Source organism: Topomyia yanbarensis, chromosome 2 (assembly GCF_030247195.1).
Source record: "Topomyia yanbarensis strain Yona2022 chromosome 2, ASM3024719v1, whole genome shotgun sequence".
Lineage (NCBI taxonomy): Eukaryota > Metazoa > Arthropoda > Insecta > Diptera > Culicidae > Topomyia > Topomyia yanbarensis.
Window position 1 is genome coordinate 207,373,568 of NC_080671.1, and position 15,252 is coordinate 207,388,819.

General features: G+C 36.7%; 1 protein-coding gene across 2 annotated transcripts in view; it reads left to right on the forward strand.

The window, feature by feature from the left end:
- The window catches only part of LOC131682790 (alpha-1,3-mannosyl-glycoprotein 4-beta-N-acetylglucosaminyltransferase B), a 138,071-nt gene that overhangs the window by 94,722 nt on the left and 28,097 nt on the right, over window positions 1–15,252 (forward strand). The window contains exons 2-6 of one of the 2 annotated variants that reach the window (XM_058964541.1): window positions 6,855–7,009; window positions 10,222–10,344; window positions 10,406–11,245; window positions 11,315–11,445; window positions 11,507–11,594. In XM_058964541.1, the coding sequence (XP_058820524.1) occupies window positions 10,239–10,344; window positions 10,406–11,245; window positions 11,315–11,445; window positions 11,507–11,594 (1,165 nt within the window). In that variant the 5' untranslated portion in view covers window positions 6,855–7,009; window positions 10,222–10,238. The remainder of the gene's footprint in view (window positions 1–6,854; window positions 7,010–10,221; window positions 10,345–10,405; window positions 11,246–11,314; window positions 11,446–11,506; window positions 11,595–15,252) is intronic. The other variant, XM_058964540.1, reaches the window with a different exon arrangement.

Below are 15,252 nucleotides of genomic sequence, written 5' to 3' on the forward strand. Positions count from 1 at the left end.
GGGTAGGTTGGCCGAGTTCTGTGCGGGGCTGGTTGGCCGAGTTGTAAATTTAGTGTAGAGTAATGTGCACTTTGATATTTGTGAAATGCCAACCTTTTTCAAAGCAAAATTTGATATTATGCTAATATTGATGATTATAAGGAAAAATATACACGAGGAATAAGTAATAAAAATAATTTAAAATTATTATCAAATAGAAATAAGAGATTCGAATCAATAAAAGTCGGAAATTCTTTATAAAAAAATGATTCCGATATTTTATTTATTAAATGACAAGCTGGTTTCAGAGTCTTTGACGTGGGCCCCTTCAATCCAGAAATTTTCCCTCTTGAGAAGTTTCTGGTAGGATTTTTCACAGATCGACCCAACCCCGAACAAAACTCGTTCATCAGCATAGAATTTGCTGCAGATGTAAGCCTCTCTGAAGACGTCAGACCTCTTCCGAAGGCGAGTGCACGATCTGATTCGAAGAAGTGGCAAGGTCGTAAACGCCGATCGACTCAAATTTTGACCGATTTCCCAATAAAAGCAGTATTAGAGGAGCAGAAAAAGCGTACGCTGGTGAAGGAAAAAAAATCAGCGTGAGCTGGTGAAAAGTTCACTAAAGCTGCCAAAACTAAGTCTTAAAAGGCAGAATAGACTAAAAGTGAGGAGTGGATTTTATTTTCCTTACTTATATACGAAAAATCGATTTTTTTTAATTAAAAGTTTTCCACTGATACATTTGACGTGTTTAACTTATATTACCAAACTCGGCCAACCTGCCCCAGCCCTGGGGTTGGTTGGCCGACTTTTCTTTCCGCATTTGTTTGCATTAGCAACTTTTTCATGAATGAAAAAAATTACATATGTGCTCAAGGGTTGTATCTTCATGACAGCGCAAACCGGTTTTTAAAAAGTCTAACCAGAATGAGTACAGAAATTCCGAAAGCAAAACTCGGCCAACCAGCCCCGGTCTCTCCTACATCAATTAATTTTTAAAATTCATTCTCTACAACTTTGTCGAAGACTTAAAATCAATTCAAAAACCTTGGGAGAAGTTATTACATTGTGATTGAAATGATGTCTTAGCCAGTTTTGCATGGGGCCTAACAGCATATGCTGGTGATTCAGTGGTCGATTCCCACGAGCTTTGTTTTCTTGCGAAATAATGAGTGGATTTAATTGAATAGTATGTTTGGAATTATTTTAGTACTACAAAATTTTAGTTCTATATTTCACCGCATAGGAGGCGCCAATACTACCATTTAAAATAATAAAAATATTATATGAACATTCTTACAAAAGTTACTGGGAATGGCTTATTCTACGACTTTTCTTCTTTCTCTTTTCATTGAAAAGTTAGTGTTAGCGGTGAAATGTAGAACAAAAATATTCTAGTTAAAAGATTACTCATATCATGTACGGAAAACCTTTCAAACATACTATTCAGCTAAACCGAATCATTATTTCGCCAAAAAATTAAGTTCTTGGGAATTTATCATTGATTCTCTACCATGTATTGTTAGGCTTTAAGCCAAACTGACCCATACATCACTTTATTAAAATTTTAATAAATTCTCCCAACGAAGTTGGATTGATTTGCAGTCTTCGACAAAGTTGTAGACAATAAAATTATCTGCCCAGTTTTCACTTTCAGTGATAAGCTGATGATTACAGTGCCACCTAGCGATGAAAATGCAAGTAAGTGAGCTTACTTCTAGTAAATTATTGAAAAATTTCTACAAACTTCGAACACGTTGGACCGGTAGCCAAATTTGTCCGTTGGGACTAGAAATCGACTCAGCGGTGGTCCTCTATCCGATCAGAATGAAATAACAAAGATTATAACAGAATGCAATTGTCGTAACATACTGTGTTATAAATTTGGTTTCGTTAGTAGTTAAAATAACAGAAAATTACAAGGGGTGAGTCGCTTAGAACAATGTGCCATATACACTGTATCACCTAGTATAACACGATATAAGATTGTGATTCACAGTAATACACAATCATTTCACTCGTTACCACAATGTGTGGCACAATGAGGCACACTTTTGACAACTCAAAAACTGTAAACAAAGTGTAGTTCAATAATCATAGCAATCATTGCTTTTGTTTTACTGAGCACCATGGCACAGCGTGGCACATCGTGGCACATTGCGGCACAAGCTGCCACGCTGTTTGTTTGTGAGCACAATTCGATTTGTGCTAAGCGACTCACCCCTTGGAAAATTATAACAAGTTACGGAGCGAGATATAGTTTTGAAATCTTTTTGTTATGTGTTTCTGATCGGGTAGTCACTCTAGTGCACATCTTCAAACATCTTCAAGAGTTTCAAAATTCATATAAAAACTTGTTCAATCTATGATATACGTTTTTATATCATGCGAGGATAAACTTTTTTAAATTCTCTAAAACTTGTGCACTCATCAGTGTACTAGCGCATACTCCGGAAGGTTGAGTTGTTATTTCGCAGGCCTATTGGGCCTAATTCTAAGACGCTATTTATGTCTGTAGTAAGCCGTCGTATCTATATGGTCCCATAGTTACATTTGCATTCGAGGGTTGTGGTTGTCCTTCATAAAGTACTACTTTTAGAGACGGATCGTCATTAATTAATTGAGATTACATTCACCGGCTAACCGTGTTTCGAACGTAGTTAGAGATCTACAAAAGATTAAACGGGACGGGGCAGGGGCATATCCTTACCAACTTGGCTGTCGATCTGTATCATCCTTCCGATGAAATCTTTCTCCACGTCCATGCTCTACCGCCAGTATGCCAGAATTAGAATCCTACTTGTATCAATCCTTATATGGCACTCCGGCGATGGGCTAGTAAGCTTTAAGGACGATTCAGACGATACATCAACTTCCGTCAACGTCAACGGAACGTCACCGTTCCGTCAGGATAAGTTACATGCGGTTAAATGGAGGTATTCACACACAACATCAACGGTACGGAACGTTTTGACGTACGGCACGTGTGAACGGGCACAAGAGAAAAGTATTAAACTTATCCTGACGGAACGGTGACGTTCCGTTGACGTTGACGGAAGCTGATGTATCGTCTGAATCGGGCTTTAGGCGGTTCGAACTCGACTGATAAAGCTGCCTGCGGATTTATGTAGCTTTATATAGATTGAACAGAGTCCACTGTCACCTCCACTACATCAAGTCCCGGAACTATCATCCATACTACCCCCAGAAATGTGCATGAGTGTGTATGTGCATCTGTGTGTATGTTTGAAACCAAAAATGTCACTTTATTTTCTCGGAGATGGCTGAACCAATTTTCACAAACATAGCTTCAAACGAAAGGTGCAACATTCCCATCGGCTGCTATTGAATTTAGTATAGATCCGGTTACCGGTTCTTGAATGACAATGGTTGCTGCAATGAATGTTGAATAATGGAAATTTTTCTAAAATGTGAGCCTACCCGATCAGTATAGCATAACAAGATTATAACAGAACGTTGTAACGTTTTCGTTACAAGTTGTATTATAAATCAGCTCTCGTTAGTAGCTAAATTAACAGAAAATTATAACAAGTATCAATGGGAGCTATAGTTTTGAAAGTTTTTTGTTACGATGCTCTGATCTGGCAATAGCTTGTAATTGTAGTTCTACGGCCATAACTGGCACTCAATGCTTCTTTACCCATATTGGTCACCTTCGACGGTTATAGAAACCCCGGCAGAAGTATCCACACCAAAAACAATTCTTCAGGGGTGCACATGCATTAACGTTTCTCGCTGTCTAACTATATGAGAAACACTCTCAAACGTTACGATAGTGTTTGCGCTCCTACTTGCACAATACAACACCAAACCCAAAAGCACCCTAGTTTGTAAACAACGCATTACTTGGTCGTCAGTGGCATTATATCACTCGTGCAACATCACACGCTAACCCCTGATTGTTTGCTACGGGCAAAATATACATTTGAATAATGCATCGAATTCAGCAATATGCTAAAACCATGATTTTTCCTTGTACCTATGTTTTGCCTTTCTCCTATAGAAAGGTTATGCAATCACTCTGAACATCCTCAACTTAATCCCAGCCCGGAGGGCCGTGTGCAAGGATGCAAAATGCCTTCCTTTTCTACGGCTGTAATTTTTCTGCCTACATTCTCATTTCTCTTTTGACGCTGCTGTCGTTCGCTATTGCAGGACGCCCAGCGCTGTACGGGAGTCTGTAAGCAAAGCAGTAACATAACAAAGAAATACTGCCCCCAGTACAGCCACCAGATGCGAGCGGTACAGCTTCTCTTTCCTTATTTTACACTTTTTAATATTTTTAATCTATTCAATAGTTTCAATCACAAACGACGGTAATAAATGCCCTTCGTTTACACCACAACCGGCATCATCGCTTTCGTGTGCGGGCCTCTCCCTTTGACTACACAGAGAAAAGTGTACAAAGCGAGAGAACAAACTTTACTACGCCACACTCTCACCGAGCAGTCGGAGTACAGCAGCAAAACAAAAATATATTCTACTGCTCTACGGGAAAATGTACTCGGTTTGGCTACCATTCTGGCAAGAGCTGTAGTGATGCGTCACTGTAGCGGGTTGTACGGTTTGTGCAAATGTAAATATACCGAAAAATATGTAGTTTACCTGCACCTTTGGCATCCCTGGCCGTGTGTCATATAGCATTCGACTCAGTTCATCGTATTTGGCAAATGTCTTTGAGTGCGTATGTGTGTGTATGTATGTATGTATGTATGTGACCAAAAAAATGCACAACGGTTACTCGGAGATGGCCGAACCGATTTTCTCAAACTTAGTCTTAAATGAAAGATAGAACGGCTGCTATTAAATTTCATTTAATTCCGACTTCTGTTTCCGGAGTTATGGGTTGAATAGTGTAGCCACACAGCAAATTCATATTTTTGTCCTTCTCCTATAGAACGGTTATGCAATCACTCTGAACATCGTCAACATATTTTTTTTGACTTATATAGGTTTTCTGTATTTTTACAGGGGCGTACCAAGGGGTATGCGGGGAGATGTTAACACCCCCCGTGACATAGCCAGGAGCTCGAAAAGAACGTTATATTTTGATTCCCTATTCGGTTATCGAATTTATCGATGCCCAATTATTTTGTTTGTTTCAAGGACATCAGATAGGGTGATGAGCCCATTTGCGCCATGTTTCTATTATCACTCTACCCATTTGAAGCCGTTGGTTAGAGCAGTGTCTGCCATCTTTGTTCAACGCATTGAGTTAAATGGTAGCGCAACAATAGGGGCACTCGATTCGAGTTTTCGTTGCGCTCAAGCAACAGAATTTTACTGTTTTCAGCGCATTTGTGTTATTATATTGGTTCTTAGCAACGAAGCAAAGCTATTGAAGCCAATTTTTACGCATTCCATTGATTGACGAACGAGAAATTAACGAATTAGTGAAGCACCTTACTTAGGAACTTTACCCTATTTAAATATTTAAAATCGTCTCATACTACGCCGGAGAAGAGAAAATTTGTATATTATGTTGTAGTGAAAAGTAGGGTTGCCACCTCTGATTATGTCTTCACCCGGAGATTTTTTGTAAACTGCGATAATTAACAGTAGACTGAGAGTGAACGAGGCAGGTAAGCGGTTCTGTGCGGAAACACACCGCGATGTCTTCCGGAATTCTATGCGGAGTGCAAAGAATCTGGTTATCCGTCACCATAATCGCCCGGGGTAGCTCCAACAAAGGAGTAAAGCTTTCCTTCTTGGCCAACAGTCAGCCGTAGTACCGTAAAAACTCGTTTGAAACAAACACAGTTTGAAACAGTTCCATAGAAGTTGTAACTATCCGTCATCTCGCCAGACCCGGTGAAATTGAAGTGAAACCCGGATTCCCGGAGATCGCTTCCGAAAACCGGAGCCTCCGGGTCAACCCAGAGGGGTGGCAACCCTAGTGAAAAGTGAAAAAAAGCAGAAAAAGTCACGCTTGCTTTGTTTTCACAAATAGCAAGAAGTGAAACATTGCCTATTTTAATGTCTAGCAAGTCAATATTCTGTATCACTGATTGAAATATATTAATATGCTTATGCTTTTTCGATCGATGATGTCGTAATACGTCACCCGCCCGGCACGAGATGTATACTCCCAACGTTTGCTACACGTATAATACAATTGTGCATGTTGTGAACAATGATGGCAAATCGGTCAAATACTGAAACCAGAATTCTTCACGATGTACGGTTTTCTATACAGTAATTGGGTAAATAGTCAATTATATTCAATCGCTCAGATACGAATTCAATCCAATCGTAATGAAATAGGCTGATATGATCAGATATGCTAGATATTTTATTCAAATGTCTGCAATAATAATTTTAAAAGTCTGGGAAGAACAAAAAATGTCAGTAAAACTATTTTTGACCAAAAATGGCTTATTGATGATGTGTTATATTACATGAAAATAGTGCATTTATAGCCCAAGATAAGTACAGAGATGTAGCTTTTGGAGAAACAATCTAAAGTAGATTTGAAACTAGTTTAACCAAAAGCCTTTATTCTCAAAAATCTGTAAATATCTGTAACCAAACTAAAAAATCTGTAAATATCTGCAACCAAACTAAAAAATCTGCAAATATCTGCGTCATCGAAAAAATCTACAGCTTAAATTAAAAGTCTGCGAATTTGCAGACATGTCTGCAAATCTGGCATCTCTGGATATGATGAACTTTATTTTGGTTTTATTTTCTGTTTTCCAATTATGTCCTTTTTTCGTTTGTATACATATTGTGCATGCGAAAATAACAAGCACACGGTTGCCAACATGAGCGAACATTCACCAAATTATCAAATCCATTTTACAAAATACACCACTCAATTCCTGCTGTAAATAATCATGCAATCTTATCAGAATTAGCTTTAGTGATATCTTGACTAGGATGTGAGCTAATTTGGAGTCAATCCATCAAGCCGTATCTCAGTTAGGAGCTGTGGAAGAGTCTATTTGGACTATTTGGACGACGCTCTAATCAGTCTAGAAAGATTCGTAATCGTCTAATTTAGGAGGTAAGCTATTGTGGTTGTGCAAAATGTTCGACTATTTGGAGAATTCTTACGTGTTTCCATTCTTTGGTATACCATTTTTAAGACCTTATGCATTTTAGCACATTTTAATCCTTTTTTATCTTTCGAAAATTCTACGGTGCTACCACCCTTCAATCAGAGTTAATTCCCTGAAATTTATTAATCATGGTCCGAGTAATACTTAGATAACCAGCGTTAACACTCGGAATACCAAGGGGGTAAAAAAATGGGAACGCTTATTTTACCGGTCATATCTCAGCCGTTACATAATCGATTTTAAATATGTCTTCACCAATATAAAGGTATGTCTTTTGTGAACACGTCGAATTAAAAAAATAGAAGAATAGAGTTGTCTACCGTAAGTTACAGTAAAAAGAGTATAACAAAGTCAGTGAGAAAAAAAATGGGAACGCTTCTTTGACCAGCCATATCTTAGCTGTTTGCTCAACAAATTTTAATTCTTTCTTCACCATTGGATAGGTAAATCTTTTATAAAAAACAGTGAACAAAGAATGATGGAAAACAAATTTGTATATCTGAAGTAATTGTAAAAACAGTAATTGAGAGTCAGTATAGACGAAATGAGTTTTTCTGTTCAAACAATCGTATCACGACCGTTTGTCAACCAATTTCAATTTTCCTTACACCAATGCAATCCTTAGAGCTTCTAGACTTGTAATATATGCAATAAATAGTTGATTTTCAAAAATTACTATTCTTTTTCGAGTTTTTAGGAGATAGGATTTTTACAATGTACGTGGCATACGGTTGATTGAAATTCTTTGCGACTTGTTACTTTTACGGTTTGAAAATTACCTGTTTACTCAATAGTTCTACATATTATATATGGATATTATTATATCAAAATGTTTGCACGAACGTGGAACACATTATTGTATGTAAGTTACTAAATAATAGAGTGTGTTAGGACGATTCAGTAAATACGAAGAAGTTCAGAATTTTAAAATATTCGTCATATAACTTTAAATTTGAAGCGATGACCTATACATTTTAATACACCAATTGATTGTAATTGATTGCGGCTACAATTTCTGAAAAAACACATTTTTATATTTTCTCAAAAAATAGCCAAAAGTACGTAGAAGTACAGGAATTTCATTTAGTTGACAAAAAACGTCGAATTCAAAGCGATGGCCCAAACTTTTTTATATACCAATCGATTATAATTGATTTAGGTTACAATTTCTGGAAGAACAATTTTTGTATTTTCTCAAAAAATAGACAAAAGTACGTAGAACTACAGTAATTTCATTTAGTTGACAAATAGCTTCAAGTATTCAAAGCTATCACCTATGCAATTTATACACCAATCGATTGTAATTGATTTTGGCTACAATTTCTTAAAGAACAAATTTTTATATTTTCTCAAAAAATAGCCAAAAATACGTACAAGTACAGAAATTTCAAGGGGTGGGATGATTTATACTTTTTATACACCAATCGATTGTAATTGATGGTGGCTACAATTTTTGAAAGAACACATTTTTATATTTTCTCAAAAAATAGACAAAATACGTAGAAGTACGGAAATTTGATGTAGTTGGCAAATAAGGTCAAATTCAAAGTGATGGCCTACACTTTTATATATACCAATCGATTGTAATTGATTTCGGCTACAATTGTTGCAAGATAAACTTTTCATATTTTCCCAAAAAAAACGACAAAAATACGTAGAAGTACAGAAATTTCGTCTGATTGGCACATAACTACTAATTTCCGTCCTTCTACGTATTTTTGGCTAATTTTTGAGAAAATATAAAGCTATTGTTCTATCAGAAATTGTAGCCGCCATCAATTACAATCGATTGGTGTATAAAAAAGTATAAATCATCCCTTAAAATTCGACGTTATTTACCCACTAAATGAAATTTCTATGCTTATACGTATTTTTGGCTATTTTTTGAGAAAATATAAAATTTGTTCTTTCAGAAATTGTAGCCAAAATCAATTACAATCGATTGGTGTATAAATTGCATAGGTGATAGCTTTGAATACTTGAAGTTATTTATCAACTAAATGAAATTACTGTCGTTCTACGTACTTTTGTCTATTTTTGAGAAAATATAAAAATCGTTCTTCCAGAAATTGTAACCAAAATCAATTATAATCGATTGGTATATAAAAAGGTATAGGCCATCACTTTGAATTCGACGTTATTTGCCAACTAAATGAAATTTCTGTACTTCTACGTACTTTTGGCTATTTTTTGAGAAAATATAAAAATGTGTTTTTTCAGAAATTGTAGCCGCCATCAATTACAATCGATTGGTGTATTAAAATGTATAGGTCATCGCTTCAAATTTGAAGTTATATGACGAATATTTTAAAATTCTGAACTTCTTCGTATTTACTGAATCGTCCTAACACACTCTATTATTTAGTAACTTACATAAAATAATCTGTTTCTCCACGTTCGTGCAAACATTTTGATATAATAATATCCATGTATAATATGTAGAACTATTGAGTAAACAGGTAATTTTCAAACCGTAAAACTAACAAGTCGCAAAGAATTTCAATCAACTGTATGCCACGTACATTGTAAAAATCCTATCTCCTAAAAACTCGAAAAAGTATAGTAATTTTTGAAAATCAACTATTTATTGCATATATTACAAGTCTAGAAGCTCTAAGGATTGCATTGGTGTAAGGAAAATTGAAATTGGTTGACAAACGGTCATGATACGATTGTTTGAACAGAAAAACTCATTTCGTCTGTACTGACTCTCAATTACTGTTTTTACAATTACTTCAGATATACAAATTTGTTTTCCATCATTCTTTGTTCACTGTTTTTTATAAAAGATTTACCTATCCAATGGTGAAGAAAGAATTAAAATTGGTGAGCAAACAGCTAAGATATGGCTGGTCAAAGAAGCGTTCCCATTTCTTTCTCACTGACTTTGTTTTACTCTTTTTACTGTAACTTACGGTAGACATCTCTGTTCTACAATTTTTTTAATTCGATGTATTCACAGATTTAAAATCGATTATGTAACGGCTGAGATATGACCGGTCAAAGTAAGCGTTCCCATTTTTTAGGTTCCCTTGGTAGACCGCGTAACTTTTTACCCCCTTGGTATTCCGAGTGTTAATATTTATTTATTATACTTTTCACTACAGGTATTTATTGGAAGTAGTTTGGCAGTAATGAGAATTCATTTCAATTTCAGACGGAAAGGTACCAGCCATGAAATTGGGCTTATCATCATCTCCATTAAGGCGTCGCAGTTGTTTTTTAGCATTTATACTCATTTTGGTACCATGTACAATATTATTTTTAGTAATAGGGACAGGTAAAGGTTATACCATGTTATTTTGGAGGTAGTATCATTTCAACAAAATTTACTTCCACAGATTTTACAGCTGAGCAAACCATGGCGCAACGAGTAGCTGAGTTCCAGATGCGTATGCAATACCTTGAATCAATGTATCGCGCAAAACAGGAGGATGTAGCTATTTTATCGCAGTACTTGGGATTGTCAAGTCAAAACGGTGAAACATCGAATGTGTCAATAAATTTGAACCTTTTGGATGGTCTAAGCGCGGATTCACGATCGATGATTCGTAATGCGTCTGCTTCAGCAAAGTTGCCTGCTAATTTAAAGTTACCAACGGCCTTTCACTTCTTACCACATCTTCTTGATGATCCTGCCTCTCTGCGACCAGCGTTTCTTCAGACAAAAAACAGACAAGGCGTTTCTATTGTTCTTGGCATACCAACGGTTAAGCGCGATAAACAATCATATCTTTTAGAAACATTGGACAATCTAATAGCTAATATGGACGATGACGAACAGAACGAAACCATGATCGTCATATTTGTTGGAGAGTCGGACATAGATTACGTGACGCAAATCGCGAACGGCATCAACTTACGGTTTCCCACGTTTGTAGATAGCGGTTTTATTGAAGTTATTGCCCCTGCTGCTAGCTACTATCCAGATATGACTCGACTCAGACAAACGCTGAATGACTCTGTTGAACGAGTTAGATGGCGTTCAAAACAGAATTTGGATTTTGCTTATCTTATGGCCTATACCCAGCCTAAAGGCACGTTCTATGTTCAACTAGAAGATGACATTCTCACGAAGAAAGGATTTATCAGTATTATTAAGAATTTCGCCTTAGAGAAAACAGCTAAGAAAGAACATAGTCAATGGTTTGTTTTGGATTTTTGCCAGCTTGGGTTTATTGGTGAGTAAAAATTGCGATTAAGCAATTAAAACTTGATTATCTATTTTTTTTTAATTCTAATTTGTATAGGAAAGATGTTCAAATCAGCTGATTTGCCATGGCTCATCACCTTCTTTCAGATGTTTTTTAATGAAAAGCCAGTCGACTGGTTATTGTACCATCTTATATATACAAAAGTGTGCAGTGTTGAGAAAGATGCGGTATTCTTGGAGTATTATCTGGTTCAAAGATATATTATAATTTATTATTCATGAATTTCAGAAAACTTGCAAGCAGGAAATGTCGAAATTATGGATCCATTACAAACCATCTTTATTTCAGCATATTGGAACGACGTCATCGTTAAGAGGTAAATTATCAAAAGATTTTTTTTACGTTCTGTTATTCCACCGAAGTAGTCTGTTTTTTATTTCTAAATGTAGTGGATTATGTATAGTGTACGATAAAAAATAAATTCACCAAACAAGTTTATCCTAGTCAAACTTATCGTAAACCATGTCGACACTAATTATTTGATAGTAAGCATTTATTGCAAGATGTACTGCCGTTCTAAGCATAATAGTACAATGTCACTTTTTGAATATTTTCAAAAAATTTTATCAAGCAATTCTTTTTCAGGCATATCTTCATTAAACACATCCTTTGAAGATTTCGTAAAAAAATACCAAGTCTGGTTGTCCCATTGTTGGAATTCTCCGCATAATTGCCATACTAACAATAAATCCAAAAAGCATATAGTAAAATATAATTACGCAGCGCCTAATTAAGAAATACATAATGCTAGATTCTAAGGAGTGGAAAAAAATTTTGCGCTGGGAGAAAATTTTAGTAAAAAGATATGGGTGCGATTTTAATAATTACGGTAGTGAGATCAATCCTGTAAACTGCCGCTATACGCATAACTGTCCCATATGTATAGGAAATCCCATAGCACATAAGGCAGTTGTGCTTATAGCGGCAGTAAAGCTCCTCATCACTGCCATCGCTTCCAAATACTTATTACAGGCGAACGCATACACTTCCGATTTCGATGCAGCCATCAATTTTCTGAAAGCTTTTGACGCGAACTTTTGTAAACAAAAGGAATAAAGGTCTATCCGCACTAGACCGATCCGATCCGACCCGACTTTTTCATCTTCGGATTCGCTCGGGTTGTTGATGTGATGGTGTTGGTAGCATGTCGGGCATCTGACGCAAAAAAGAATCGTTGCCAACGATATTCCTCGAGAAGACTCTCCGACTTTTTTCTGCTTCTCCACCGACTCGAACACAGAGAGAGAGAACGCGTGAGGGAACCAAAGCAGGTAAGGGATCATCCATAAATGAAGTGGGGGAGGGGGGAGTATTGTATTTTGTGATGATGTGTGACGACAAGGGGGTAGGGGATCATGTCTTGCTACGTAGCTTTTTAAAGGGGAAGAACTAACATCGTTTTTTATTTTTTTATATTTTTCGTGGACAAGGGGGGGGGGGGGGAATTACAGTCAAGCTACGTAATTACCAGGGGGTATTTAGAGGTTTGTGACGAAATGCTACGATGGGGGAGGGGGGTGTTAAAAATCACTCAAAAAATGCTACGTCATTTATGGATCGTCCCTAAAATGATTTCTCTGCTGGTGTGGGGGACTGCATGTCGTCCACCAAGAAGGGAAAAATATTTCGTCAATCACTTTTGCTTCTACCCATGCTTGAACGGCTTGAACAGAGGAGCGTATGAGATAACCAAAGCGGACAGATTTGTTCTACAACCGGTGCGGAATTGATTCTATGTCGGGATGGCCCTTGCGGATAGCTAGGATTTCTTCCGATTTTACTTTTGAAGTAGAATACTTCTAACGTTTCAATATGGGGGCCCGTTTCAAAATATCGGCTGTGGCAGTCGCGTCAGATTTTGAACGTTAATAACTTCCATCATACTTAATAGAATGATTTGGGGTTTAAGGCATTTTATCGAAAATATGTTCCGCAATGTAGTATTAAAATTTGGAGTGAGTATAACATACATTAATACCGAAAATACTGTGTTTTAAAAAATCTTTCAAAAACTACCGAAAATGGTGAAAATTTTCAGCTCATCTCGGCCAGAGCCATCAATATGGTGCAGCAACCGAACACTTAAATGATGAAAAGTTTTAAATATAGGTCCGCTACAGATTTGTTTCTATCAACATTCGTATTTGGTTGCTTGGCGCGAACGGATGGCTGTACAATACCGAGAAATATTTGTGAGTTGTACACGACTGGTGGATGAATCAGTTTGTGTTGAAACGTGCTACTCGCAGAAGCCATCATTTTCATTTCTGATGGATGTAAGATAGCATACACACACGAAAAAAATCAATTTCAAATCATCTGACTGAAGCTCGTTCCTGATTGGTTCCCGCTAATTTCATGAACCAAGCCGCAAATCTGGTCAGAAAGAATTGTTATTTTAGTCGGTTTCAGCAAGTCCACTTGTCAGATGTCAACACCGGGAGAGAAGGTGATTATTAGGATTCATCTCCATGGATTAATTTGTGCTGCTCCGTGTTAGAAAGCAGGAACAATTGGAATAAAAATCTCCTACCCGGAGAATATTTTCTTCGGCAAACAAATTAGCCCTTTTCAGCGCTATCATTCCCTTAGAAAGAATTAAATTTGAAAATATTTTCTTTCGCCAACTATTAATGTGATTACGACTAACGTTTCAAAATAAAAGCCCAAAAACCGAAGATCGCGTTATTTGAAAGTTTGTAACTTTCATTGTACTTAACCAAAATACACAATGTTTAAACCAATCAGTCAGAAAAATAATCAGGAATCTTGTTTAAGATTTGTACGTATGTATAACTTGCATGAATAAAGAAAAAAATAAAGAGTTGTATACAAGACACGACCACGATGACATTAAAAATGCGACCATTTTTTGTGAGCCAGCCTATTATTCCTTGATACATCCTGTAATGTCATCGACTTATTTGGGACACACAAAAGGTAACAAATCGTATCCTCCACGGAATCTACTACACAATTGTTTGGATTATTTTCCAACAAATCACGCAAAAATCTGTTTGTTCCGTACAGCACCGTGCAAATAATTGACGTTAGAAAACAAATCGGCAACTTCAGTTGCCAAAGAAACGATCGAAGCATTTTTCCGTCAATGTCACTTTTCTGATTCAAATTTTTGTAGGTATTTTCTTGCTTCCGTCCAATTGGTCAGTTTATTTGTTTTATCGCACATTTTTCGGATATAATTATAGAAAATAACTAACCCGATAAGAGGGAAGTTATTTTCCAGAGCACGAAACGGAAATTTCATTTGTAATTCTTCTGTGAACGATTTTGTGGTCCTAATAAGGACCGTTTGTTGTGAATATTATATCGCCGTTTCCTTGCAAAAACAATGCGACTTCTGTACACGTCTAGCGATGGAGGCAATTTTGAGAGCGCCTTTGTTAGCTCCTGCTAACGGGGAGTATTCCTTCCAGGAGCTAACGAAGCCGGTCGCCGGCGACAAGCGAACTGATTTCAACGATTATCAAATGCAAACTGAAAACATTTTCCTATAAACAATTCGTTTTACCTTTCTCAAGTGTGGTTCATCGTCAAAAAGGCGGCGCTAACAAGTAAACCACCAATCAAAGCACGGCTAATTAATGCGTTTACAAAATCATTTCTATCAAAATTTACGGTAATCGTATCCTCTACGGAATCTACTACACAATTGTTTTGATTATTTTCCGATAAATCGCGCAAGAATCTGTTTGTTCCGTACAGCACAGCGCAAATAATTGACGTTGGAAAACAACGGCAACTTCAGCTGCCAAACACTTATGCTGATTTCGTTTTTAGATCAGAGCTGCTCTAGGTTCGCTCGGAGCTGTCACTTTTGTATGGAAACTGTAAACATTAGAGCGAACCTAGGGCGACTCGATTCTAAAACCGAAAACAGCATTAGAAACGATCGAAGCATTTTTCCGTCAATGTCACTTTTCTGACTCAAATTTTTGTAGATATTTTCTTGC